Source organism: Aquarana catesbeiana, linkage group LG01 (genome assembly GCF_042186555.1).
Source record: "Aquarana catesbeiana isolate 2022-GZ linkage group LG01, ASM4218655v1, whole genome shotgun sequence".
NCBI lineage: Eukaryota > Metazoa > Chordata > Amphibia > Anura > Ranidae > Aquarana > Aquarana catesbeiana.
This window is the reverse complement of record NC_133324.1, coordinates 525,317,388-525,342,502: the sequence shown is the minus strand read 5'-3', so window position 1 is coordinate 525,342,502 and position 25,115 is coordinate 525,317,388. Positions and strand designations below refer to the sequence as shown.

Below are 25,115 nucleotides of genomic sequence, written 5' to 3'. Positions count from 1 at the left end.
CTGTGTGTACATTAATGAGGAAAAAAATGAATATAAATGATTTTAGCAAATGGCTGCAAAATAACAGAGTGAAAAATTTAAGGGGGTCTGAATACTTTCCGTCCCCACTGTATGTTGAGAAAAAAAGACACAAATATAGACTACATAAAGGATATAGAATTATGAATCAATATATGTTCTGGTAATGGTTTATGGGTGTCTTTATCAGTTTTTCAAAATTGTTTGTATTTTTTGTTTTGTGTAAAATGAAAAAAATCTATAAAATAAAGATATATATATATATATATATATATATATATATATATTTTGGTTTGCGTTGTCAGTTAAAGCAACGCAGTGCCGTATAGCAAAAAATGGCCTGGTCAGGAAAGTAAAAAGGGTAAAACCTTCAAGTGCCAAAGTGGTTAAAGCAGGGCTTGACTTGGTGTTTCAGGCAAGACCACGCTGGATCTGTTAGAGGAGTCTGATAACTGTTTAGGGATTGGGGGAGGGCTTTAAACACTTTCAGTACCATCCGTCAGTGCCGCCCCATCAGTGAAGGAGAAAACTTACTTCAAAGTTTTGTAACCAACGAAATTTTTTTTTTTCGGTCTTTTTATTTGTTTAGTAGAAAATAAAAATCCCCAGAGGTGATCAAATACCACCAAAAGCTCTATTTGTGGAAACAAAATGATAAAGATTTTGTTTGGGTACAGTGTAGCATGACCACGCTATTGTCATTCAAAGTGCGACAGCGCTGAAAGCTGAATTTGGCTTGGGCAGGAAGGAGTGAAAGTGCCTGATATTTAAGTGGTTAACTTGTAAACACCAAGTCTGAAAAATAGGCTCGGTCCTTAACCACTTCCCGACTGCCGCACGACTATATACGTCCTAAGTTTGAACGGGGATATCGTTGTTATGGCAGCAGCTAGCTGCCATAACCCCGGTATCCCCGTTTTCGTGCGGCGGCCGGCTTTCAGATAAAAGTGGTCCCTGCGGCGGATTCGCCGCGAGATCACTTTTATCAGTGGCGGGAGAGGGCCCTCCCGCCGCGATCCGGTGCCCCCCGCCGCGATCCGGAGCCGTCGGTAGCGGCGGAGGCGATCGCGTCCTCTGCCGTTGTGTGTCAGGAGATGAGTGAGGCCAAGATGGCGCTCACTTGTCTCCAAGATACTGCTGGGCGGAAGCGACGTCAAAACGTCACTTCCGTCCACGCCTCTTAAAGGCATATTTTTTCAAATGTCATTTTTCTAAATGACTTTTTTTTTTTTTTTTATTGCATTTTAGTGTAGATCTGAGGTCTTTTTGACCCCAGATCTCATATTTAAGAGGTCCTGCCATGCTTTTTTCTATTACAAGGGATGTTTACATTCCTTGTAATAGGAATAAAAGTGACACAATTTTTTATTTTTTTTAAACAGTGTAAAAATAAATAAAATATTTTAAAATAAATAATAAAGATAAAAAAAAAAAAATTTTAAAACCCCCCTGTCCCGACGAGCTCGCGCGCAGAAGCGAACGCATACGCGAGTAGCGCCCGCATATGAAAACGGTGGTCAAACCACACATGTGAGGTATCACAGCGACCGGTAGAGCGAGAGCAATAATTCTAGCCCTAGACCTCCTCTGTAGCGCAAAATATGCAACCTGTAGAATTTTTTAAACGTCGCCTATGGAGATTTTTGAGGGTAAAAGTTTGACGCCATTCCACGAGCGGGCGCAATTTTCAAGCATGACATGTTGGGTATCAATTTACTTGGCGTAACATTATATTTCACAATATTAAAAAAAATTGGGATAACTTTACTGTTTTATTTTTTTATTCAAAAAAGTGAATTTTTTCCAAAAAAAGTGCGCTTATAAGACCACTGCGCAAATACGGTGCAAAAAAAAGTATTGCAATGACCGCCATTGTATTCTCTAGGGTGTTAGAAGAAAAACCATATATAATGTTTGGGGGTTCTAAGTAATTTTCTAGCAGAAAAACCCGTTTTAAACATGTAAACACCTAAAATCCAAAACGAGGCTGGTCCTTAAGTGGTTAACTAGTTAAAGTAGCGCAGTGCTGAATAGCAAAAAAATGCCCTGGTCATCGTGAAAGGTGTAAAACCTTCTGGAGGTCCAGTGGGTAAAAAAAAGACTTTAGATATTAAGTTTCTTGTGCGCAAGCCATCTAACTCAGTAAATATAACTAAGGAAGCTGCCAACGCTCAAATGTGTCCCCACGTAATATAAATGAAAGTAAAGGTGTGGCGCTACCTAATGACTGGAGGACTTTTTACAATTTGGCACTGCGCTGCTTTAACGGGTAATTGTGCGGTCATGCAATGTTGTACCAAAACAAAATTTGTGTCCTTTTTTTTTCCCCACAAATAGATCTTTCTTTTAATGGTTTTGATTGCGATTTTTATTTTTTACGATATAAACGGAAAAAGACCGAAAATTTTGAAAAAAAAGTGATTTTTTTTTTTCTACTTTTTGTTATAAAAAAAATATAATGTCAATTTTAGCCAAACATTTAGGCCAAAATGTATTCAGCCACATGTCTTTGGTTAAAAAAAAATGTCAAGCGTATATTGGTTTGCGCAAAAGTTATAGCGTCTAAAAACCAGGGTACATTTTCTGGATTTTACGCAGATTTTAGTTTTTAGATTTTAGACTACCCATCTCATTTCTTGAGGTGCTAATATGGCAGGGCAGTACAAGGAAATTGCTGAGGCATGTTGAGCCCATTGAATATTTTATTTGTCACAAGTGATTGTGTAATTTTGTATTTTTTTGTCAGTTTTCAAAGTTGTCACTAAATATATTGCTCACACGTGGCATGGTTATATGTGGAATTACACCCCAAAATACATTCTGCTTCTCTTGAGTACGGGCATACCTCGTGTGAGACTTTTTGGGAGCCTAGCCGCGTAACCAATCGCTGCTTTCAGGATTTCTAAGAGTGTAAATTTTTGATTTCACTCCTCACCAGGGCTTTTTTTCAGGGGGAACTTGGTGGAACTCAGTTCCACCACCTCTGGCTCAGTCCCTTTGGGGGGGGGGGGGCTGCTCACCACAATCACTTGCAAACACTGAAGTCCTGTTTCTGTGTTTACAAGTGACAGCTCTGTACTCTGTGTGTAACCCCCCCTGCACTCTGTATGTAATGCAATCCTGGTATTTAATGCCCCTTTAAGACCCTTCTACTGTTCGTGAAATTTAAACTGACCACACCCACTATATGATTTGGAGGGTGTGGGTGGAGGGGTTTTGGGGTGTTGTGGTGGAGTTCCAGCACCTATTTGAGGAGAAAAAAAAAAGCCCTGCTCCTCACTACCTATCAGTTTCAAAGGCCATAAAATGCCATGATAGCAACCCCCCCAAGGCCCAATTTTGGAAAGTAGACACCCCAAGCTATCTGCTGAGAGGCATGTTGAGTATTTTGCAGATCTCACTTTTTTGTCAAAGTTTTGAAAAAAGAAAAAAAAAAAGTTTTCTTTTCTTTCTTCATTTTCAAAAATAAATGAGATCTGCAAAATACTGACCATGCCTCTTAGAAAATACCTTGGGGTGTCTACTTTCCAAAATGGGGTCATTGGGGGGGGGGGGGGGGGGTTTGTGCTGTCTGGAAATTAAGGGGCCTCCATAACTGTGATAGGTAGTGAGGAGTAAAATCACAATTTTAAGCCTTTAGAAAGTCTGAAGGCGGTGCTTGGATTTTGGGGTCCTGTACGTGGCTAGCCTCTCAAAAAGTCTCACCCATGAGGTATCCCTGTAAAAAAAAAAAAAAAAAAAAAAAAAAAAAAAAAAATCCAGAAACTTGTGGCAAAATATCAAATATTACATAGACACAACATGCCTCTCAGTACAAAGCTTGAAGTGTCTTCTTTCCAAAATTGGGTCATTGGGAGGGGGGTTGGGTTGTGCCATCTTGACATTTCAGGGCCTCTGAAACTGTTTTAAGTAGTGAGGAAGTAAAATCGCCATTTTACGCCCCTTTTTTTTTTTTTTTTTTTTTTTTCGGGGTCCTGAACAGGGCTAGCCTCCAATAAAGTCTCACACGTGGTATCCCCGTACTCAGGAGAAGCAGCAGAATGCATTTTGGGGTGTAATTCCACATATAACCATGCCATGTTTGAACAATATATCATTTAGTGACAACTTTGTGCAAAAAAAAGTGTAATTTTCCCCAAACTTGTGATAAAATATTCCATGGACTCAAGATCCCTATCAGCAAATAGCTTGGGGTGTCTACTTTCCAAAAACGGGTCATTTGGGGGGGGGGGGGGGTTTGAACTGTCCTGGCATTTTATGTACAAAATTTAGAAGCTTATGTCACATATCACCCACTCCTCTAACCACTAAGACAAAGCCCTTTCTGGCACTTTTTGTTTACATGAGAAAAACATTTTTTTTTTTTTTTTGCAAGAAAATTACTTTGAACCCCCCAAACATATATTTGTTTTAAAGCAAAGGCCCTACAAATTAAAATGGGTGTTGCAATTTTTTTTTCACAGTTTTTGTGCAGCGATTTTTCAAACGCAATTTTTTTTTTTTTTTTTTGGAAAAAACACACTTTTTTTATTTTATTGCACTAAAACACTATATTGCCCAAATGTTTGAAGAAATAAAAGGGATGATATTATGCTGAGTACATGGATACCAAACACGACATGCTTTAAAATTGCGTACAAACGTGCAGCCAGGACAAACTACATACATTTTTAAAAGCCTTTACAGGTTACCATTTTAGATCTACAGAGGAGGTCTACTGCTAAAATTACTGCCCTCAATCTGACCTTTGCGGTGATACCTCACATGCATGGTGCAATTGCTGTTTACATATGACACCAAACCGACGCATGTGTTCGTCTTTGCAATAGGTAGTGACAATTTCCCAATGGCACTGTTTATATCTGGCGAAACCTAAGTCATGAAATGCTTGTAGCTTCTGGTTTCTTAGGCCATAGAAATGATTGGAGCCATTCTGGTCTCTGATCAGATCTGTGGTCAGCTGGCTGAACCACCGGCTGCGTTCTCGGGTTCCCTGTTGGGACAGCTGAGTCCGAGAAAACCCTGGAAGACGGTGGGGGGAAAGAAACATTCCCTCCTACTTCTTATAAAAGCAGACCGCTAGGATTGCTTTAATATGAAATCCGACTGCAGGCTGAAAAGAATGGTATAACCACTCAAAGTCCAGCAACATACCAGTACGTTGCTGGTCCTTGTGCATACATTGTAATGTTTTTTTGCATGCAGCCTGTGGCTGAACGAAAAAGAGATTGATCAGTGGGTATGCCCACCATTAGAATACCGCCCTTCATCCATCCACTTGTAATGATGGGTATACATGCACCATTTTGTTTTTAACTGTGGTGGTGAAATCGCCTCCTACAGCGCCGGAGTCGCCGATTTGGGTATCGTGGAAGCAAACACTGTTGCTGTCAAGAAAGATAAATCGGTGCTGAAGCTGAATGGCCTAAAAAATATATATGCCGACGCATTGGGGCATCCGCCCCAAAAGATAAAAGCAAATCGCTCCTCCACCCCTGCTGCTCCCCCCATGCTTCTGCATATATGCTCTTTTTTTTAACTGTGGTGGTGAAATCACCTCCAACAGCGCTGGAGTCATGGCTTTGCGTATTGTGGGAGCAAACGCTGTTGCTGTCCAGGTAAATAAACCCGTGCTACAGCTGAATGGCGTACCTGCTAAGTAAATGATGGTTAACAATAAAACATTACAGTATAACATACCATACCTGCAAAGCAAATACAATAAAACATAGTAAAAATAAAGGAGAGAACGATAGATATGGAACAATAGTGAGCAGACAGTAGAGAGAGAACAATAGAGGGGGAGAGAAGAAAAATACAACCACAACTATTTTTGGCTTTTTTTTTTTTTTTTTTGTGTAATTTTTTTTCACTTGTATGAAACCTGTAAAAAAAAAAAAAAACTTCAAACTGAACGTTGCAGATTAGGGTCTGTCAAAATGTGATGACCATCACATCTTTCGAGACCCTAAGACTCCGTGTTAGTGTGCCTATAACTGTGTGGTGCTGTACCCTACGCTAATAGTGTGTGGTAGCATTTGAAACATTCACCAATGCAGAGACCAGGTTGGTCAGGACAGGAGGGACAATAAAAGCGGGTGTCACGCCTAAATCTGCGTTTGCTGCAGACACGACATCTTCTTTTGGATGTTCTTTGGGTATGGGTACCAGGAAGGACAAAAGGAAAATGCCTCTCATGCAGCCGGCTCACTGCATTTGCTTTGGGAATTTGGGCAAGAGCACCATCTGGAAACAGAAGGGCTCTGACGATCTCTTCCTGGAATTTAAGGAAGGATCCAGTCCATCTTGAAGCTTTGTATTGCACAAAAGCGTTCAACAAAGCCAATTGAAATAGACACTTTTTTTTTGTACCAGCGTCTGGCCTTATGGGCAATTAGGTACGGTGCCAACAACTGGTCGTTGAGGTCCACCCCTCCCATGTTAAGGTTGTATTCGTGGACACAGGGGTTTCTCCACTAGTCACTGTAGGAATTTGGACTGCTGTGTCTGCGTGAAGCGAGGACAGAACGAAAACATTCCATGAATCCCTCCACTTCACTGCTAACAAATTTATTACACTTCAAGCAGGCCCTTTCCCCCCATCTAAGTCAGGATTCTACAAGCTGTTGGGGGAAGCCCTGGCGATTAGATCGCACAGTGCAACATGTGCCAATTCCACAATCAAAAAGGTGACTAAAAAGTGGGCACGCTCTTGTAATAATTGTCCACGTACAAGTGGTACCCCTTTCCGGATAAGGGTGACACCAAGTCCCACACTATCTTACCAGCTCTCCCTATGTAGTCTGGGCAGTTCTCCGGCTCTACGTGACTACCTTTTCCCCTCGTAAACCATAAAACTACATGTATAGCCTGTGGCCCTGTCACAGAGCTTACACATCTTGACCCCGTATCTGGCACGCTTGCTGGGAAGATGCTGTTTGATAGACAAGCGGCTAGAAATCTTAATCAGGAACTCATCAATGCAGACAACTTGATCCGGAGTAAACAAGGCTGCAGTGGTTGAAGTGGTTTACGAGGGGTCAAACTTTGTAGAGCCGATCAAATCCAGTGTCACCCCGAGGAAGACAGAGTTCATTGTCGCTAAAGTGCATGAACTGCAAGATCTGCTTGTGGTCATGGAGGCAGAGAACACGGGCATATGGTGAATTGGGTCAGTGGACCAATATGACCGCAACTCACTCCTTTTTAATTATGCCCATGAGGAGGGATAGGCCTAGGAAGGTCTTAAATTCGGAGACCGTAATTGGTCTCCAGTGTCTGCAAGGGTCAGCTGGGGATTAGCGGCGATGAATTGGCCAGCTTTCAAATTGCTTTGGTCCACAAATATATAGAGATCTTCGGTGAAAAACGGCGAACAAAAATCAAGCGACATAAAATCGTTTCCACCTGAATTCCGGGTTGGCCAGTGAATGGGGGAAGTATGGGTGCTGCAGAAGTGCCGGGTTTCCAATTAGGATTGGCGAATGCAGCAGGAAGGGCACTATGGGCTCGACGGGCCTGTGTTTGTCTTCTTCTTGGTGGCAGCGGGACACTACCCGTGATTACCAGCTTGAACTGCATTTATGGGACTCGCCATGTCACCAAGTGTTACTGCAGTGCTGGATGTACGACCAGGATGTACTAGGCCGCTGGTGCTTGCCAGTTCACCAGAAGGAATAGCGGCGCTAGTACTGGCTCTCTGCTCCATACGAGAGCCCTGCGGGGTTCTTGCACCTCAACGACAGCAGAAGATCAGGGTCTGGTACGCCTGACCTTGGCAGGGACCACAACTTCGTCAGAGCTATCTGTCAGGGTGCCACTGCTGTCTACAGGTTCGTATTCTGAGCCTGAATCTGACAGATGAGTGACTTCCTCTTCACTATCTGTCATGCTCAGAAACGTGTAGGCCTCTTTACTGTACCTTCGATTTGACATTTTGGGCTCTAAATTTACTGGTACAGTAGTGAGACTCACAGGTAATAAAGCTCCTGACTGTTAGCGACTGTATCAAACGCTACCAAAAAAACTGTTAGCGTTCGCAGGGACAGGCCTGACTCTGCGAACACTGCAGTTATGTGTTTAGTAGGTGACAGTGATCGATTGACACTGCACATGGGCTGGGTGGAGGGGCTAAACGCAGTTGCTAGCAGGTATCTGGGCTGATACCGCTAACACTGCCTTTTTGGGAACCCTAAACTGCTGGGTACGCTAGCATAGATCTGATCCGATAGCGATACGTTCAGACACTATTCTGCTAAGGGAGGCCTGTATGGTGCGTGGGTGTTAGCAGTACTGGCCCTAATCTGACGCTGCCTGGGGCGACACAGACCATATCTGACGCGAAAACCTAACTTTGATCACCCGCCGGGTGATCAGGGGGTTAAACCTTTATTGCGTAAAAAACAGCAGGTGCCCTGACGCTATAAAAAAAAAAAACTAGCTAAACTGCATCACCCATGACACTTATACTGTGATCACAGGTATCTGGGGGAATCAAGGGGTCAAACCTCTAGTTGGGGGGGGGGGGGGGGTAGGCGGGGTCTGGGGCTAACTCTAATTACCCCAACACTGATTTTTGTCACTAATAATACTAGTACAGCTATCAAAAAAAATCTGATTGCTGTACTGGGTGACAGTGACAGGTGGTAAAGAGGTTAACTGGTGGTGGTGGTGGGGGGGGGGGCGGTGATCGGGGGTGAAATTATGTGCCTACATGCTGTATGCAGTGCTTCTACACCTCCCCAAAGATGATGCTTGGACTATTTTTTTTTTTTTTTTTTTTCCCTCCGTCCCGCAAGTGCATCACACCAGTGTGAAAGCACTCGGGCTTTCACACTGGGGAGGCTTGAGAGGCAGTTTTCAGGTTCTTTACAGGCACTATCTTTAGCGCTAAAACACCTGAAAACTGCCTCAGTGTGAAAGCAGCCTAATACACACTTCATCCATATGTACTTTTCCTTGTCCTTCTGTACGTCGGCATACTTGTACAATTTCACATATATCTATTTACTAGCCATTTAATTCAACCTATGGTTTCTATATGCATTGTTCATTATTAACCATCAATTCCTTATTATTTTTATCCATCTATACATTGTCCGTCTGTACATAGGTATTAGGTTTGCATGTTAATGAATTATGTACACAAGCATTTATACACATTTTCCTTTATTAGCTTTACATTTTGTCCTTTTGTGGTATTTGTCCATCTGTACAAGATTACACATGTATACCGACTGCTGTATTTTTGGGCAAGTACTAATCATACGCTCTTCCTTCCTTTTTTTTTTTTTTTTTTTTTTTTTTAATGTTCTTTGTATTTCTGCACTTCCTGTAGTCCTTTTCACATAACGTTTGGCATTTTCTGTAAAGAGTATGTTTAATTTCACTTGTTATACCGAGAGTGTGGGACACACAGTATAAACAGGCTGACTTCCTGATTCCGTTTGACAGCGGTTCTCGTGATCTTTCAAATTGTTTTACATAATACCTGCCCAGCCCCCCCTTCCTTACAAGTGCTCCATCCAATCCTCCTACATGGTTTGACAAAGGAGCAGTCCTTGTTGCCCTGAAAAGTTATAGTTTACAAGGCTGGGGAAAAAAAAGACATGGGTCCATCCACTGTGTGTTTATGCAGGTGTGATTTACTCTTTAACAATTCCCATAGCCCTGTGTATTCTGCTTCCCGAGGAAGACCTAAAAATTTAGGTTTATTTTTTTATTTTTTTATTTTTTTTATTTTTTGTTTTAAAGCTGTTGACACTCTCGCCTAGTACCACTTCCTTGAGGGATGGAGTTATACATTTAAACTGCTCTAACAGTAGCTCTAAAAGAACCCTTTCCTCAAAATAAGGTTAATATTCAAACATTACTCCCAACCCAGCTATGTGCCCTCAGTGTGGAATCTCTAAGCCCTCACTCTTCCATTGCTTTTGGCTGTTCACTCAAATATCAGCCTTCTGGGACCAAGTTATCTTAATTTACGGTTTCATCGGGCAGCTTATTCCCAAGACGCCTCTCTTACTACTGTTTAGTTATAATGCACCTGGACACACACGTACGTCCTGGTGAACAGTGTTTGTTTCCCAATGGAGGTTTTTATCCCACTATAGTCTTGTCTGTATACTTGTGCATGCACATAAATATTTGTGTATGTTTTCTTCTGTTAGGTGTCCTTTGCCCGTCCAAGCTCAGAAAATATTAAGGATGCAAATTTATATATCAGTGGACTCCCAAGGACAATCACGCAGAAAGATGTTGAAGATATGTTTTCAGGATTTGGGCGTATCATCAATTCTCGAGTGCTTGTTGATCAGGCTACTGGTGAGTAGATTTAATTTTTCTGCAGATGTCTGTTGAATAATATATGTGTAACTGAATAAACTACTTAAAAACATTACCGATTTTTAAATAAACTGAAACAAATGCCTTTCTAAGTAATGTGCATGCATTAGGCTCACACGGTATGGTAGTGTTTGCCACCCTCCTAAAAAGTCATCCAAGGCGGATCACTTTTCAGAGGACAGTAAAAGTAGGTTAGCAGGTTTTTTTTTTTTTTTTGCATTGCTGGGTTTTCTATTGCGGGACTGTTCTGCAACTGTGAGCCAAGCATTTAAAAATCGTGGTGGTAGTGTGGCTCCATTCTCTTGCGCAATGCTACCTGTCAAACTAATGTATGTAGTATTACAATTGCCTCACCGCGATACAAAGCATTGCGGCTGCAGTAATGTGTACTTATCTTTGAGCAGTACCGTATCTGCTTGTGGGTTGGCAGTCAGGGCCGGTAAAAATGTGTGCCTCTGTTAAAGGGAGATCACTCTGGGAGATATTCACATTTTGGCTGATATTGCAAAGTAATAGTATATATAAACGATCAAAGTAAACATACACTACAAACAGCGCTATTGTTGAGCAAAAACATATAAATAAAAATCATGCGGCCAACTACGCACAAAAGTGATTAAACAGAGAGGTATAGAGTCTGTGAAGTGATCAGGAAAATGTCCATAGGTGATATTACAGCTGAATCACAGTGTGCGCCTTCCACCGGTCAGTAGGACTTCACCCTGTGTTGACACTCTCCCCCTAGGGGGTCAAACTCACCAAATATGCAAGTCAAAAAAGCCTCCAAGAGAAAAAGAACTCCTTAGCACATCTCTCTCAGTACCACTCCAGGGGGTTCAGGGGGGGGTCACAACTCCAAACAGATAGATGACAAAAAAAAGAAAGTATGCACATAGCGTAATACTGTTTATTAAGATGAACCCCACAATCTTCACAAAACACCCCTCAACCAATATACGTACAAAATAAAAGCAGTCAATCAAGCAAAAAGAAGTATCGCGTATCACCGTTCAGAAGATCAGCCGACTCAGTATCCAGGGGAATGGATCACTTCCTGGTTTGTGGATCAGGCTGAGGTGGAACGCATGAGGGCGTGGCTTACACGACGCCGGAAGTGAGGTATGCGTTCCACCTCAGCCTGATATACAAACCAGGAAGTGATCCGTTCCCCTGGATACTGAGTCGGCTGATCTTCTGAACGGTGATACGCGATACTTCTTTTTGCTTGATTGACTGCTTATTATTTATATTTTTTATTTATATGTTTTTGCTCAACAATAGCGCTGTTTGTAGTGTATGTTTACTTTGATCGTTTATATATACTATTACTTTGCAATTTTATGTCTTTTTAAAACGGCTGCTGCTTTTTGGAACACTTAGTGTAGAAGCTGAGTGTTTATACTTCCCCCATTCTCTAGTTCTACTCTCTCACTTTTGGACATTAATCTATCCATTTGGCGCTGAGTGGTGTGCTGTAGGCCCGAGCAAACCCTTCCTTTCTATTTTGGCTGATATACCACATAACTAAAACAGTTACACCTTGTACATTTTGTAATTGCACATCACAAGACAGAGGAGTTAATATTCAAGACTACTTGGGGGCTATGCTGCCACCTTCAGATAAATGGTCAATGGCCAAAAAGACAGGGATCCCTGCCCATGCATAACCCCTCAACCAAACCTCTTTTTGTTCATGTCTCAAGGTGATGGATGCTTCCCTGAGTCTTTGTTTTCATTTTATCGCATGCTTCTGTGCATGGGTGAGCATAATTTTGACCCTGGTTTCAGTACATGTGATGTCAGTGTCCACACTGAATCCCCAGAATCCAGCCTGTATCTGCACCAATCCTGCTTCCCACTGATGACTGATAGCTACTTATCTGGGTACAGTAAGTACAGGGACATTTGTCTTTTTGTGTGGTGCTGCCGCACAGCTATTCTGGCCAGGCTTTCACTCCTCTGTTTGGTGGCCACCTCCCTTGGTATGCAAACTTGATCATTGCTCTGCAAATCATGGCTTTGCTCATGCAGAGAGGTGTGGAAAGGGCAAGGGGATGGGTGCCCAAATAATAATCTCAGGTAGGGAGATCCCCCTGAAAGGTTCACCCTGGAATAGCTACCATAAGGGTCAGATTAGCTCTGAATCTCTGCCTGTATCTGGCATATTCACAGTTTCAGGTGCAGTGTCCTCCACTTGCTCTCAGGGGGTTCTCACTGGCTTAAAACACCTGGCACACAAATGTTGATGCTCTCCATCTCTTCTGGTTTTGAGGGAGAATGTGGCATCAGATGATATTCCCCTGAGGTAGAAGTGGAAGCCATTGAGGATCAGGAATCCATTGTACAGTAGGTGAGCCCCTACCAGGAGCAATCTGAGGGTCCTGGGCTGTCCCAGACACACACAGCCTCCAGTGGGTTTTCTGGCAGATGTGGTCATACTAAGCTTTAGTTACCAAATCTTATTCCCTTAAGGTCACTGGGTTTGGTTCCTGGTAGCTGCCAAAAAATCCCAATCCCTTCCCACTGCTAAGTGGTGATTTGGGTTACATGAAGTTTTCACCACCAAAACAGTTTGCTCATCTGCACCCCATGGAGGAAGACTTATACAAAAAAATGGGGGTCCCCAGCTGTTGTCCTGGTTATTTCCTATTTAAACAAGACCCGGACAGTCCCTGTGGGTGAGATCCTGGTCTTTAAACATTCTATGGATAAAAGGTTAGAGTGCCTCTTTTGAGGCATCCTTTCCTCCGATGGGAGCAGGCCCGCAGTGGCTGAGGCAGGAGTGTGCCAAGCCCTCAGTAATTTTGCAGCTCCTGGAAGATTTCCTGAGAGCTTTGAGCTGCTCGGTGAATGATTCCATAAGGCAGCTCACATGGATGGGCACTATGTCTGTCCTCATGAGAAGAATCTTATGGTCCAAGTGTTGGTTGCAAAACTACTTTGCAAGAAACTAATTGTGAGACTGCCCTTTTTGAGGGTGAATGCTTATTTGGATCATCCTTTATATGCCAGTATCCATAAGGTGACTGTGGGGGAAAAGCACACTTTTACTCCTTAAGAAAGGTGGCAAAGGTGACAGGTCAGAAACCAGTGACTCCTTCAGACTCCAGGAAGGGTTTCTTTCGTAAACTACCAGCCTGGGGGGCAAAAAACAGGGCCCACTTGCCAGTTTTGTAAGAGCTTCAAAGTCCCTTTTTTTTTTTTCTTTACTTTGTGCTCAATAGTATCTACAGATCCACAAAAAATGGCTGTTTTCTTTGTGGCCCTTAAGACTGCTGTCTCGAGGGGTCATTGCCCTGGTGCTGGCAGTGGAAAAGTCTCATGGCTTTTGTTCACAATTCCCACACCAAACTGAGACATCAGGCCTTTTCTTGCCCTCAAATGTCAAGTTTCTGAAGGTACAAAAATGGAGTCTACTAGGTCAGTTATTACTTTGCTTCATCAAGGAGATTTTCTGGCTTCAATGGATATCAAGTATGCCTACCTACACATCTTAATTTTTCTGGCCTCACCAACCATTTCTACTTTTTTTTTTTTTTTTTTCAGTGGCGGATCGCTGCAATCAGTTTGTGGCATTACTCTTAGGTCCGTCCATAGCCCCCAGGGTCTTTACCAAGGTATTGGCTCAATTTCTGGGGTTGTTTGGAACCTGGGGGAACCCCATTGTAGGCAACATACTTCTAAAAGACTTACTGGGTTAAGTCTTTAATAGGTTTGGCTGGGGACTGAATCTTCCAAAGTTCGACTTGGCACTGACTCCATGTCTAGAGTACTTGGGTTAAGTCCCAGATATAACTCAGGTAAAGGTACAGCTGCTTGTCTCTTTGAGCCCAGGTGGGAGGCCATTAGAAGATCATGCAATCTAGACATGAGTGAAAGTACTGGGGAATATGATGGCCCTCCTTGAATCGGTTCCCTACACCTAATTTCACTCCAAAGCCCTGTAGCTCAATACCCTGTCCGTTTGGGACAAATGTCAAGAGACCTTCTTTCTGCCAATGCATCCTATCCAATGGTAGCTATCCATGCAGATGCTGGATACTGGGTAATTCTTCTTTATGATGAGAACCTCAAGGCTCAGGAAAAGTGGTTGTCGGAGACACTTAAACTGCTGCACAACAATCTGGCATTTTAGGTGATTCAGCTAGCTCTCTTCCGCTGGTCTGTGTGCCTCCAGGGTCTTCCTGTCAGGGTACAGACAGACATTGTCTTAGCTGTGGCAGATATCAACCATTAGGGAGGGAAGAAGTCATGCTGCTGAGGAGGAAGCAGACCCGATCTTGTCCTGTGTGGAAATTCATGTTCTTACCCTCTCTGCCACCCATCTTGCCGACGTGGAAGATTGACAAGTGGATTTTCTCAGCCATCCACGCCTGTATTAGGAGAATGGGTCCTTCATCCAAAGGGGTTTTCAGAGATTTCTCTGTGTTGGAGGATGCCAAATGCGGATCTCCCAGCATCCACATTCAACAACAAACTGGATGGGCCTGAGAGGCTAGTTTTGTTCCCTTTTCGACAGTATGTCTTGGTGTGTGTTTTTTTTTTTTTTTTTTTTTTTTTTTTTGAATCTTTCTCCACTCCCGTGTGGAGATGTCTTTTTGATTTTCAGACCATCAAAGACCAAATCTCAGCATTGGCTTTGCTTTTTTAGAAACCTATTGCGTTTCAATCCTTAGTCGAATACAAGGTGTCACATGGATTGTTCCTCCTGTACGGCCCCCTCTTTCTGAGACCTTAATTTAGGTCTTAGCGTTTTTTCAATACTTTACCTTTGAACCCCCCTGCTCGACAGATTCCTTTGTCATTTCTTAAAGTGGTATTAAACACCAAGCCGAAAAATGTAATGTAATACAGCTTACCAGTCAGATGTGGTGGCTACATTAGTTTTTTTGTTTATGCTTTTTTTCCCCCCTCTGTATTCAACCTGTGATCTAGCCAGTAGCACACCTCCTTTATTAGAGTGCCCCCCAGTCTGATAGAAGGAGCACAAGTGCATCTTTGGACAGCAGCATTGTCATTCTGGGGAGGGGAGTGTTGGATGTACTAACAAATTGATGCCGGACTCCAGCTCACACAAGCAGTTAAAGCAACATCTAAGCATTGGTAAGCTGCAATCTAATGTTTGCTTTTGTGTTTGACAACACTTTAAAGCAGGGTTCCACCCAAATTTTGCACAATATCTGTATGTATTCTCTTCCTTGCCTAGATGCTGACATGCCATTTAAAAAAAAATTTAAATTGCCGTAATTACCTTTTTATTTTTCTAGTCTTCTTTGCACTTCCTGGTTCTCCTCCCATGGGAGTAAGCATGTTTCTAGCCTCTCCCAGACTCCTGGGAGCTAGTCTCAGGCTTCCCAGGATGCCACTGAGCATGTGCGGGAACGAGCGGTGAATGCTGGGAGCACAGCATTCACCACATCCACGAAATAAATGCTTGTGGGCTTCAAATGCCCACAATGAAGATGGAAACCGCCTGCAGTGAATAATATAAGTTATTCTTTCCGACGATATCTGACACAGGCGGACATATTACACACAATATGTGAGTGTGTAATGCTGAGAAGAAAAGTTTGTGAATGAACTCAAAAAAAAGATAGATAGGTGGGACCCCTGCTTTAAGCACACGTTTGTCTTCTTAGTGGCCATTACTTCAGCTCACAGGGTGGGTCTTTGAGTTGGCTGTCCTTTCTTGCATTGGACAACCTCACTAGTTCTTCACTTGGATAGCGGTAGTGTTGAGGCCTGATCATCTTTCTTCTTTGTTCCACCTGAATCAGGTAATTGCGGGGTTACTTTATCAAAACTGGAGCAGACCAAGTGTGGAGCAATGGTGCATAGTAACCAATCAACTTCTATCTTCAGCTTTTTCTGTTAAACAGCTTTGTTTTTTTCTGTTTTTAAAATGCAAAATTGAAGCTCAATGATTGTCATGTACAACTGCTCCAGATACTGGCTGCTCCAGTTTTGATAAATTCCCCTCCATATTGTTGCTGTTTTGTCCTAAAGCATTCTTGAGAGAGTGATGATGGAGTTGAGTTCGTCTGAAGTCTTCAGCTTCGTTTTACAGTCTGATTTCCTGATTGTTCTGCCCAAGGCTCCTCACAGGAGTCAAACTCAATCTACTGTATATCTAGGTGGATTTGTCATCTTTTTTCTCAGGCCTATGGGATCAAGATGTTTTCTCCTTTCCTGGAAGGCCCATTTTACCACAAGTGTTGGTGCTTCCTGGGCTGTTTAGCATAAAGCTCATTTGTTCAAGTTATAAGACTGCTTCTTGGTCGTCTCTTCGTAAGTTAGAAACCTAGAAGAATGACTGCAGAGAAAAAAAAGTCTCATATTTTTTTTTTTTTTTTTTTCCCCTGCCTTTTTTTTTTTTCTTACCTGATGAAAAATAAAAGGCATTTCCTGAATGGTCAACTGTTCGTTTTTGACTACAGAGAGGCATTGCCCATGGGAATATATTTTGCAGTGTCTTTACACACTATATTTGAAGAATTCCCATTTCAGTTCCCTTCATGGATGCCAATATTCCCTCCCGGTCTAAGACTTGGAGAACAGCCCTCATCCTTGGAACATTTCCAGAGGTAGTTATTGAAACAGGCTAGGCCTTGGTTTATTTCAAGTGTGATTGGTGCATGGTCAGACCAAGTTATGTTGTGGATGTAGGCTTTCGTGATCTTTGACAGAAGTCTGTCGGCAATGAAATCTATTCTGGAATATGATTTGTGAACATGTGAAAAGAATGTATAGTCCTTTTCCATTGTGTGTAAACATCTCCAGGTGTCACACATGTCTTCTGAAGAAAAAAATGAAGATAGACCTCTTCTGGAAATTATTCCTTTCTGGGAAGTGTCCATTGGTGCGTTGAAGTTGCCACAAAAGATGAGTTCCTTTCTGTATTTTTCGAGTTTTCTTGGTGATTTTTTTTTAATGAATTGATGAGGATTTTGAGACGGTGTCTTTAATTGCTGTGCTCTTTTTTTTTTTTTTTTTTTTTTTGCAGCTAGATGAGAAAATTTGAGGAAATTTGTGGTGGTTAAATTTTGGGTGCTTTGTCCAAAGCGAAATGGGACTCCTGGATGCAGATGGTGTCACATTCGTATTATAAGACATCCGTCCATAGAGCTCTAACTTTTTTCAAAGGACTATTTAGTCCTTTTACATTTAGTGAAAATAGTTTAGGACTCATTTTTAGGTCTGTGTACATTTGCTGAAGAGTGTAATTTGCCTTATATATAGATGAGTTTTAAAAGAGGTGCAATTTAGATTCTTGATGTAGTTATCATTTTCTTCCAGTAGGTGGAGGTGTTGGACCATATAACAACTATAAGGGTCATTGGAGGGAAAAAAAAATTTAATTTAATTTAGGCATGAAGGAATGGAAAAAAAAGAGTTGCAGGGCAACTCCAGTGTACATTGCACTTGTACTAATTTCCGGGTGTTAAAGGGAAAAACACGAGATAAACCAATTAACGGGATCCCTGAGCGTCAAAGTCCTTGGTTGAGTGATATGTTAGGAATTTTTGATTCCATAAAACTGCAGCATATCGTTTTGTAGAATGCATAGTATTATCTTGCAATGTAAAGAAGATTCATCTGTGGCTTATTCTTGTGATAATTTTCCAGGTGTGGATTTATCCGTAATGTTCTTTGTTTGGGAGAATGCCCCACGAGCGTAGGATTTTTAACTTTGCTCTAGATTATTAATTGCATATGAGGTACCTTTATGATCCATGAGTATTTTTGTGGGGAATCCCCATTTCTAGAGCATGCTATGGTTTCATAGGATCTTGGTAATTTGAGTTTAGGTTTTTGTGGGCCAAGGTCGTCACTTATGATAGATTGGAATACAAGATGATCGGGTAATGGGGTATGACGTGCAAATTGCATTAGTTGCCCTTTCACTTCATAAAAATTAATTTTGGCTATGACGTCTCTTGGTAATTTTTGTGGAATGAGACGGTTTAGGTAATCTGCTCGGTCAATTCCCAATTCTTGATGTGGGATCGATGGAATTGGCTTTATCATATCTTTAACCACTTGCTTACTGGGCACTTAAACCCCCCCCCCCCCCCCCCCCCTCTTGTCCAGACCAATTTTCAGCTTTCAGCGCTGATGCACTTTGAATGACAATTGCGCAGTCATGCTACACTGTACCCAAATTTTTATCATCCCCCCCCCCCCACAAATAGAGCTTTCTTTTGGTGGTATTTGATCACCTCTGCGGTTTTAATTTCTTGTTAAAAAACTTTTTAAAAGACCGAATTTTTAATTTTATATTTTTTGGGGGTTTTTTTGTTATAAAATTTTGCAAACAGGTAATTTTTCTCCTTCATTGATGTACCCTGATGAGGCGGCACTGATCGGTTACACTGATAGGCGGCACTGCTAGGTGGCACTGGTAGGGGGTACTGGTGGGCACTGATGAGGCATAATTGCCTCTTCCACTTCAGGACCGATGTCCCTTGCAGATAAGCCAGTGATCGGCTTTTCTTTCTCCTCACGCTGTCAGCAAGAGGAGAAAAAGACGATTACCGAGCTTTTGTTTACATCATGTGATCAGCTGTCATTGGCTGACAGCTGATCACACGTGGTAAGGGGCCGGGACCGGCCCCTTACCCAGATCTGTGATTACCTGAGTCTCAGTGACTCGGTGATCACAGCGCACGCCCTGCAGGGGGCGCGTGCACAGGGGAGGCCGTCATATGACGGCCTCCCGGAAATTCAGGTCCACGCTGTGGCCGTCATTCGGCTATAGCGCGGACGGCGAGCGTTCAATAAAGCGTTTCAATGCAGGCGGTTTAACGTTTTTTGGATACACCTCTGAACGGCACATTATTGCGTCTGGCGCGATCCTCTAAATCCACCATTTTCATTCTGAGTTGTTTAACCTCATCTTCCAACTCAAAGTAAGAATCAACCATTTAATTGTGAGCAGATGTAAATTCACACATTTTTAGTCTCTATATAGTCCACTCTTCCCCTATTTCATCAATTTCCATTTTAGATTTTTGCATGAACATGTCATGTTGTAATCCACCTCTTAGGGAAATTATATCTTTTATTGTGGATTCCAGAATGGGCTGCCCTGCTTTGGGGATTGCATTCAGCTTCACATCATATGGGTTGCTGTCTGATATACAGTTAATATCTTGTTCATTACCTTCAGCAGAAGAAATCCTTTTTTTTTTTTTTTTTCCAGAACTCATCTATGTGGTCTTTTATTAGCCCTCATGCACACAGGCTGTTAAAATAACGTTATGAAAACGCCAGTATCTTTGCAGTGATTTTTTTTAAACTTTTTTCAGCGTTTTTGCAATAGCGTTGTTGAGCGTTTTTCCGCGTTAGCGGTTTTTAGCATTTTTTTTTTTTTCAATGGATCAAAAACGTTAAACGTTGGTGAATGACGTTTTTCAGCGTTAGAGCGTTTTTACAGCTGAAAAACGTCTCTCAAAACCCACTGGTCCTGGGTTTTTTTTACAGCTTAAAAACGCCTATGCCACTTGCAGCTCAAAAACGCCTAGGTGGGCATGAAGCCATAGACTAACATAGACAGGCCTTTTTAAGCTGCAAAAAAAGCTCAAAAAAGCAGCTGTAAAAACGTCCGTGTGCATGAGGACTTAAACTCTCCATCCAGTATCTTTCCAACTATAGAAGTTAAACTAATAGGTCTATGGTTACTTTGTAAAGACTTTGATCCCTTTTTAAATATAGATACCACATTGTCCTTACGCCAATCCAGTGGTACTATTCCAGTCATTAACCATGTCAATATTGGGCACTTTCATGAATGAAAGACAATCCGCAACTCCATACATGCTCTTAAATCAGTCCAGATTTATTGTATTTCCATAAAAGATGTGTGTGATGTTTTGGCCATAATAGCCTAACTCACAACATTAATGTACAAAAACAAAGCAAAATATTTACTAGTAAGAAACACTCCCCACCCCCGCCCCCCTTTCATTGGTCACAAAGACGTCCAATTAGCCTCTTAATTCTCAAATTGATGCAATGGGGCCAGAAGTAAAAAAAATAAAGTTAAAACGACCCAAAAAGCACCGCTGCAGCTGCGCTTTGGCAGCGGTGCCCATTCAGTTCAATGGGCAGGAGCGGTGTATACACAACGCACCTTCACTGCTCCAAAGATGCTACTTGCAGGACTTTTTTTACCGTCCTGCAAGCGCACCGCGATAGTGTGAAATTTTATATACGGTTAGATTTCAAAGCTTTCCCCTGAGTTAAATGACTTGATGGGGGCATTCAGATGACAGTATCTGCATGTTTTTGAATTGCATGGGAAACTACCAGGGTAGGACAACCAAGTGGGTTGGCGTTTCTGCGATGTAGAGAGACTAGGAGATGGAAGGGAACCCTATGTGAGGGCCCTGCGACTGGAGAAACTGCAACATGTCCCCAGTACTATTATAAAGACCTGTATCTGAGTAGAGAATGGGCAAATTCATTTTAGCTATATCCACCACCTGCTAGTACTACTTAGAAAAAGTAGTAACAAATGTGGCTGGACCATTATTATCAGTTCTCCCTTCTATGCTTTTTTTTCTCTCATACGTCCTATTACTACCTGGTGTCCCTTAAAGAATAAGTCTGCTTCACTCCCACATGATCTAATCCTTTTCCTAATCACTGTACTTGAATGCCCTCTCTGGATCAGCCTGGCAGTGATATTATTTCTGGTATAAAATTTTGTAAATAAGTAATTTTTCTTCATAAATTTTGACATATTTTTACTGCTACATTTCTTTGGTAAAAAAAACCCAAATCAGTGTATATTATTTGGTCTGTGTGAAAGTTATAAGGTCTACAAGCTATTTTACCAATCATTGAAAATTGATCACACCTGATGTACTGATGGCCTATCATTTCTTGAGGTCCTAACATGTCAAGACCGTACAAATACCCCACTTTCCTTTTTGGAAAGTAGACCAAGGTATTTAAAAGAGGCATGACAAGTTTTTTGAAGTTTGTAATCGTTTCCCACAATTCTTTGGAAAGTGAAAAAAATATTTTCTTTTCACAAAATAGTCATATTTCGCACACACGGCATAGGCATACTTGCAATTACACACCAAAACACATTCTGCTACTCGTCCTGAGTATAGCGATACCATATATGTGAGATTTTTTGTACAGCCTGGCCACATAGAGAAGCGCAACATCAAAGGAGTACTTCAGCCATTATCTACTTTAAGACCAGACCTTATTCCGACACTTTGTTTACGAGTAAAAATCTGTCTTTTTGCTAGAAAATTACTTGGAACCCCCAGACGTTATATATATTTGTAGCAGAGGCCCTATATAATATGGTGGGTTTTACAAATTTTTATGTCACATTTGCGCAGCAGTTTTTGAAATGCAAATTTACACACTAATGCATAAATACAGTTTAATTTCATTGCACACAGACAATAGAATACCCACATTTTTGGTAAAATATGGTAGTGCATCGGGTAAGTGGATACCAAACCTATCACGCTTTAAAATTTCGCAGGCTTGTGAAATGGCACCAAACTTTAGTATTTAGAAATGTCCATAAGCCTTTATTGGTTACCAGTTTAGAGTTACACAGGAGGTCTGATGCTAGAATTATTGCTCTCACTCTGACGTTCGCAGCGATACCTCACGTGTGGTGCGATTGCTGTTTACGTATGCGTACAGGGTCATCGTGTGCGTTCGCTCTTTGGACAGGTGCGCTTTAAATGTTTTATGCATTGGTGGGACACCAGAACGCTAACAGATGTTTTTGTGCACTTGTACACTGACAGATGTTGATCGTCCACTGGCGGACACTGACAGATCAGGAACACCAAATCAAGGTAATTATTGCTCCAGGTGGTATCGCTTGTGTTCACACCATCCTAGTAGTAGGAGATGAAGGGTGCCGGCTCAGCAAAGTCAAATAGCAGATGGGGCAGTAAGGGTCCTACTGAACCCGGTGTCTGAGATGATGGATCCCGATGTAGGAATATCCATGATAGATGTCTCCATGTAGGAAATGTAACAGCAAAAATGATTGCATAAGCAGTGAGGTAAAGGAATACACACCGAGCAGGTAAAAATAGCTATGATTAAGCGCCTTTAATGGTGCGAAACGCATCATCTATCATCTGGACCTGTGTTTCTATTGTATGGATTAAGCTTTATTCAATAAAGGCATTATTTTGGAATGCGGCCGTCCTTTTTCCATTTTCTGCCAGGACACTGACAGATGTTGATGTCACAATGGAACACTATTGCACTGGTACAGATATTCATGGGGGCACTGACAGTTGTGTGCACTGGTTCGGATGTCAATGGGAACATTGACAGATGTTTCCCCTTGTACAGATGTGATGGGGCACGGAGACAGATGTATACTGGTACAATAATAAGAGACATCAAACGTTCTATAGATGTTGTAGTATCGCCCAAAAATACCAAAGCGTCATATGCATATAGAGCCAATTTGTTCTCCATCTCATGGATTTTTCGGGAATCCCACTATCTGATCATCCCCCCGTACAGCTGCCGCCAAAGGCTCTAATGCCAAATCAAATAAGAGGAGAAAGTTTTCCTGGTACCTCTACGCAACATAAATGGTGCATATAAAGTATTATTTCTAAGACGGGCTATTAGAGCGTGATCCAACAGCTTAACCCATGTAATAAATTCTTGCCCTAATTTAAACTTCTCCAGAATGCACCAAAGGTAATTCCATTCCATACTACTGAATGCCATAGTGGCATCTAAGGACAGAATAGCTCTATAACCAACGTTACCTGGTTGGATCTGGAAATTCAGATATCTATGGATGTTAATGGCAGTGGACCTATCGGGAATAAATCCGGATTGGTCTGAATGCTCAAGTTTTACTATAACTTTTAGATAGTCTGGTTGCCAACATCTTAGCCAATATTTTAAGATCCGTCATTAACAGGGGTATTTGTCTATCAGAATCTGCTGCCATCAGATCCTTCCCTGCTTTTGATAACCACTCAATAATTGCTTCATACATAGACTGAGGGAGTTGCCCCAGTCTATTACCATATATTGTGGTAAGCAGCTCCGGTAGTTTTATATATCTTGATGGGCAGTCCATCACTCCCCAGAGCCTTTGCATTAGGGAAGGTTGCGACTGCTGCCTGTAATTCTAAAGTAATGAGTGCACTCAAAACCTTCATATCTGCTTCCCCCAGTTCAGGCAAGGTAACATCGTTCAGAAAATTATGAAGATCCTGTTCACTATATAAAGATCTTCATAAAACAGTCTAAATCCCTGTATAGGAGTATCCTTAACTATGTCATCTGTGGATAACTGCAAAGCAGGTATGTGGGCAGACTGTGTCTGTGATCTAGCCACCATTGCTAACAGATGTCCAGTTTTTCACAAAAATTTGGGAGACAAAAAACTTTTTTTTTTTTCCCCTCAATGTATAGCTTCTGAGTGATAAAATTCCTGAGCATCAAGCCATTCCCTTTTGGGATTAGCTAGCTATGCCTGTTCAGTCTCGTCAACTTGCTGCCTAGCACTAGTTTCCCATTTCCTAGTATTAGTTTTAATGGCTGATACTTTTTTTTTTAAACATAAACCCCTTAGATAAGCCTTTAATGTGTCCCACACTATTAAAGAGAGGGCTGAATGCCCGTTATCAATTAAAAAGCCATTGTTGTAATATTTGATCTGTATGATCAAAAAGAGTAATCCAGAAAAGATTTAAGTTCCCGAGGTCTTGACTGCCCAAGTTTAACCACTTCAGCCCCGGAAGAATTCACCCCCTTCCTGACCAGAGCACTATTTGTGATATGGCGCTGCGTCACTTTAACTGACAATTGCGCGGTCGTGTGACGTTGCACCCAAACAAAATTGACGGTGCCCCCCCCAAATAGTTTTCTTATGATGTTATTTGATCACCTCTGCTGTTTTTATTTTTTGCTCTATAAACAAAAAAAGAGCGACAATTTTGGGGGAAAAAAAGCTTTTTTTTTTTTTTTTTTTGCTATAATATATTCCCAAAAAATATATAAAACAAATTTTTTCCTCAGTTTAGGCCGATATGTATTCTACATATTTTTGGTAAAAAAAATCGGAATAAGCGTATAATGGTTTGTGCAAAAGTTATAGTGTCTACAAAATAGGGGATAGATTTATGGCAATTTTATAAATTTTTTTTTTTTTTAATTAGTAATGGCGGCGATCTGCGATTTTAATCGTGACTGGGACATTATGGTGGACACTTTTGACACTATTTCGGGACCATTGTCATTTATACAGCGATCAGTGCTATAAAAATGCACTGATTACTGTATAGCTGACACTTGGGCTACCTAGGACATGACAGCGATTACTGCTCCTGATGACAGGGAGCAGTAGGTCTGTCATGTTACTAGGCAGAACAGGGAAATGCCTTGTTTACATAGGCATCTCCGCGTTCTGCTGCTCTGACACGATCGCGGGACATCAGGTCCCATGGTCACGGAGCCGCGTTTTAAAGGGGATGTACCTGTACGCCCATTTGCGCAGCTGTGCCATTGTGCCGACCTATATCATTGCGCACTTGTCGGCAAGCGGTTATTGGTCAGAGAGACTGGTCTGACAATCCCCTAGCAAGGTAGTTATCCTGGGGTGACAATGAATAAGCTAATTTCCGAAAAACGAAATCAATATGTGACAAAGACAAATGTGTACGTGCGAAGCAAAAGTACAGAGGCTCTAGAAATCTATAAGCCCTGCTTCTGAGATGTAGTGGGCAACT

At 41.8% G+C, this 25,115-nt stretch overlaps 1 protein-coding gene across 2 annotated transcripts in view; it reads left to right on the top strand.

The window, feature by feature from the left end:
* The window catches only part of ELAVL1 (ELAV like RNA binding protein 1), a 121,771-nt gene that overhangs the window by 57,381 nt on the left and 39,275 nt on the right, over window positions 1–25,115 (top strand). The window contains exons 4-5 of one of the 2 annotated variants that reach the window (XM_073594631.1): window positions 10,188–10,341; window positions 22,149–22,199. In XM_073594631.1, the coding sequence (XP_073450732.1) occupies window positions 10,188–10,341; window positions 22,149–22,199 (205 nt within the window). The remainder of the gene's footprint in view (window positions 1–10,187; window positions 10,342–22,148; window positions 22,200–25,115) is intronic. The other variant, XM_073594638.1, reaches the window with a different exon arrangement.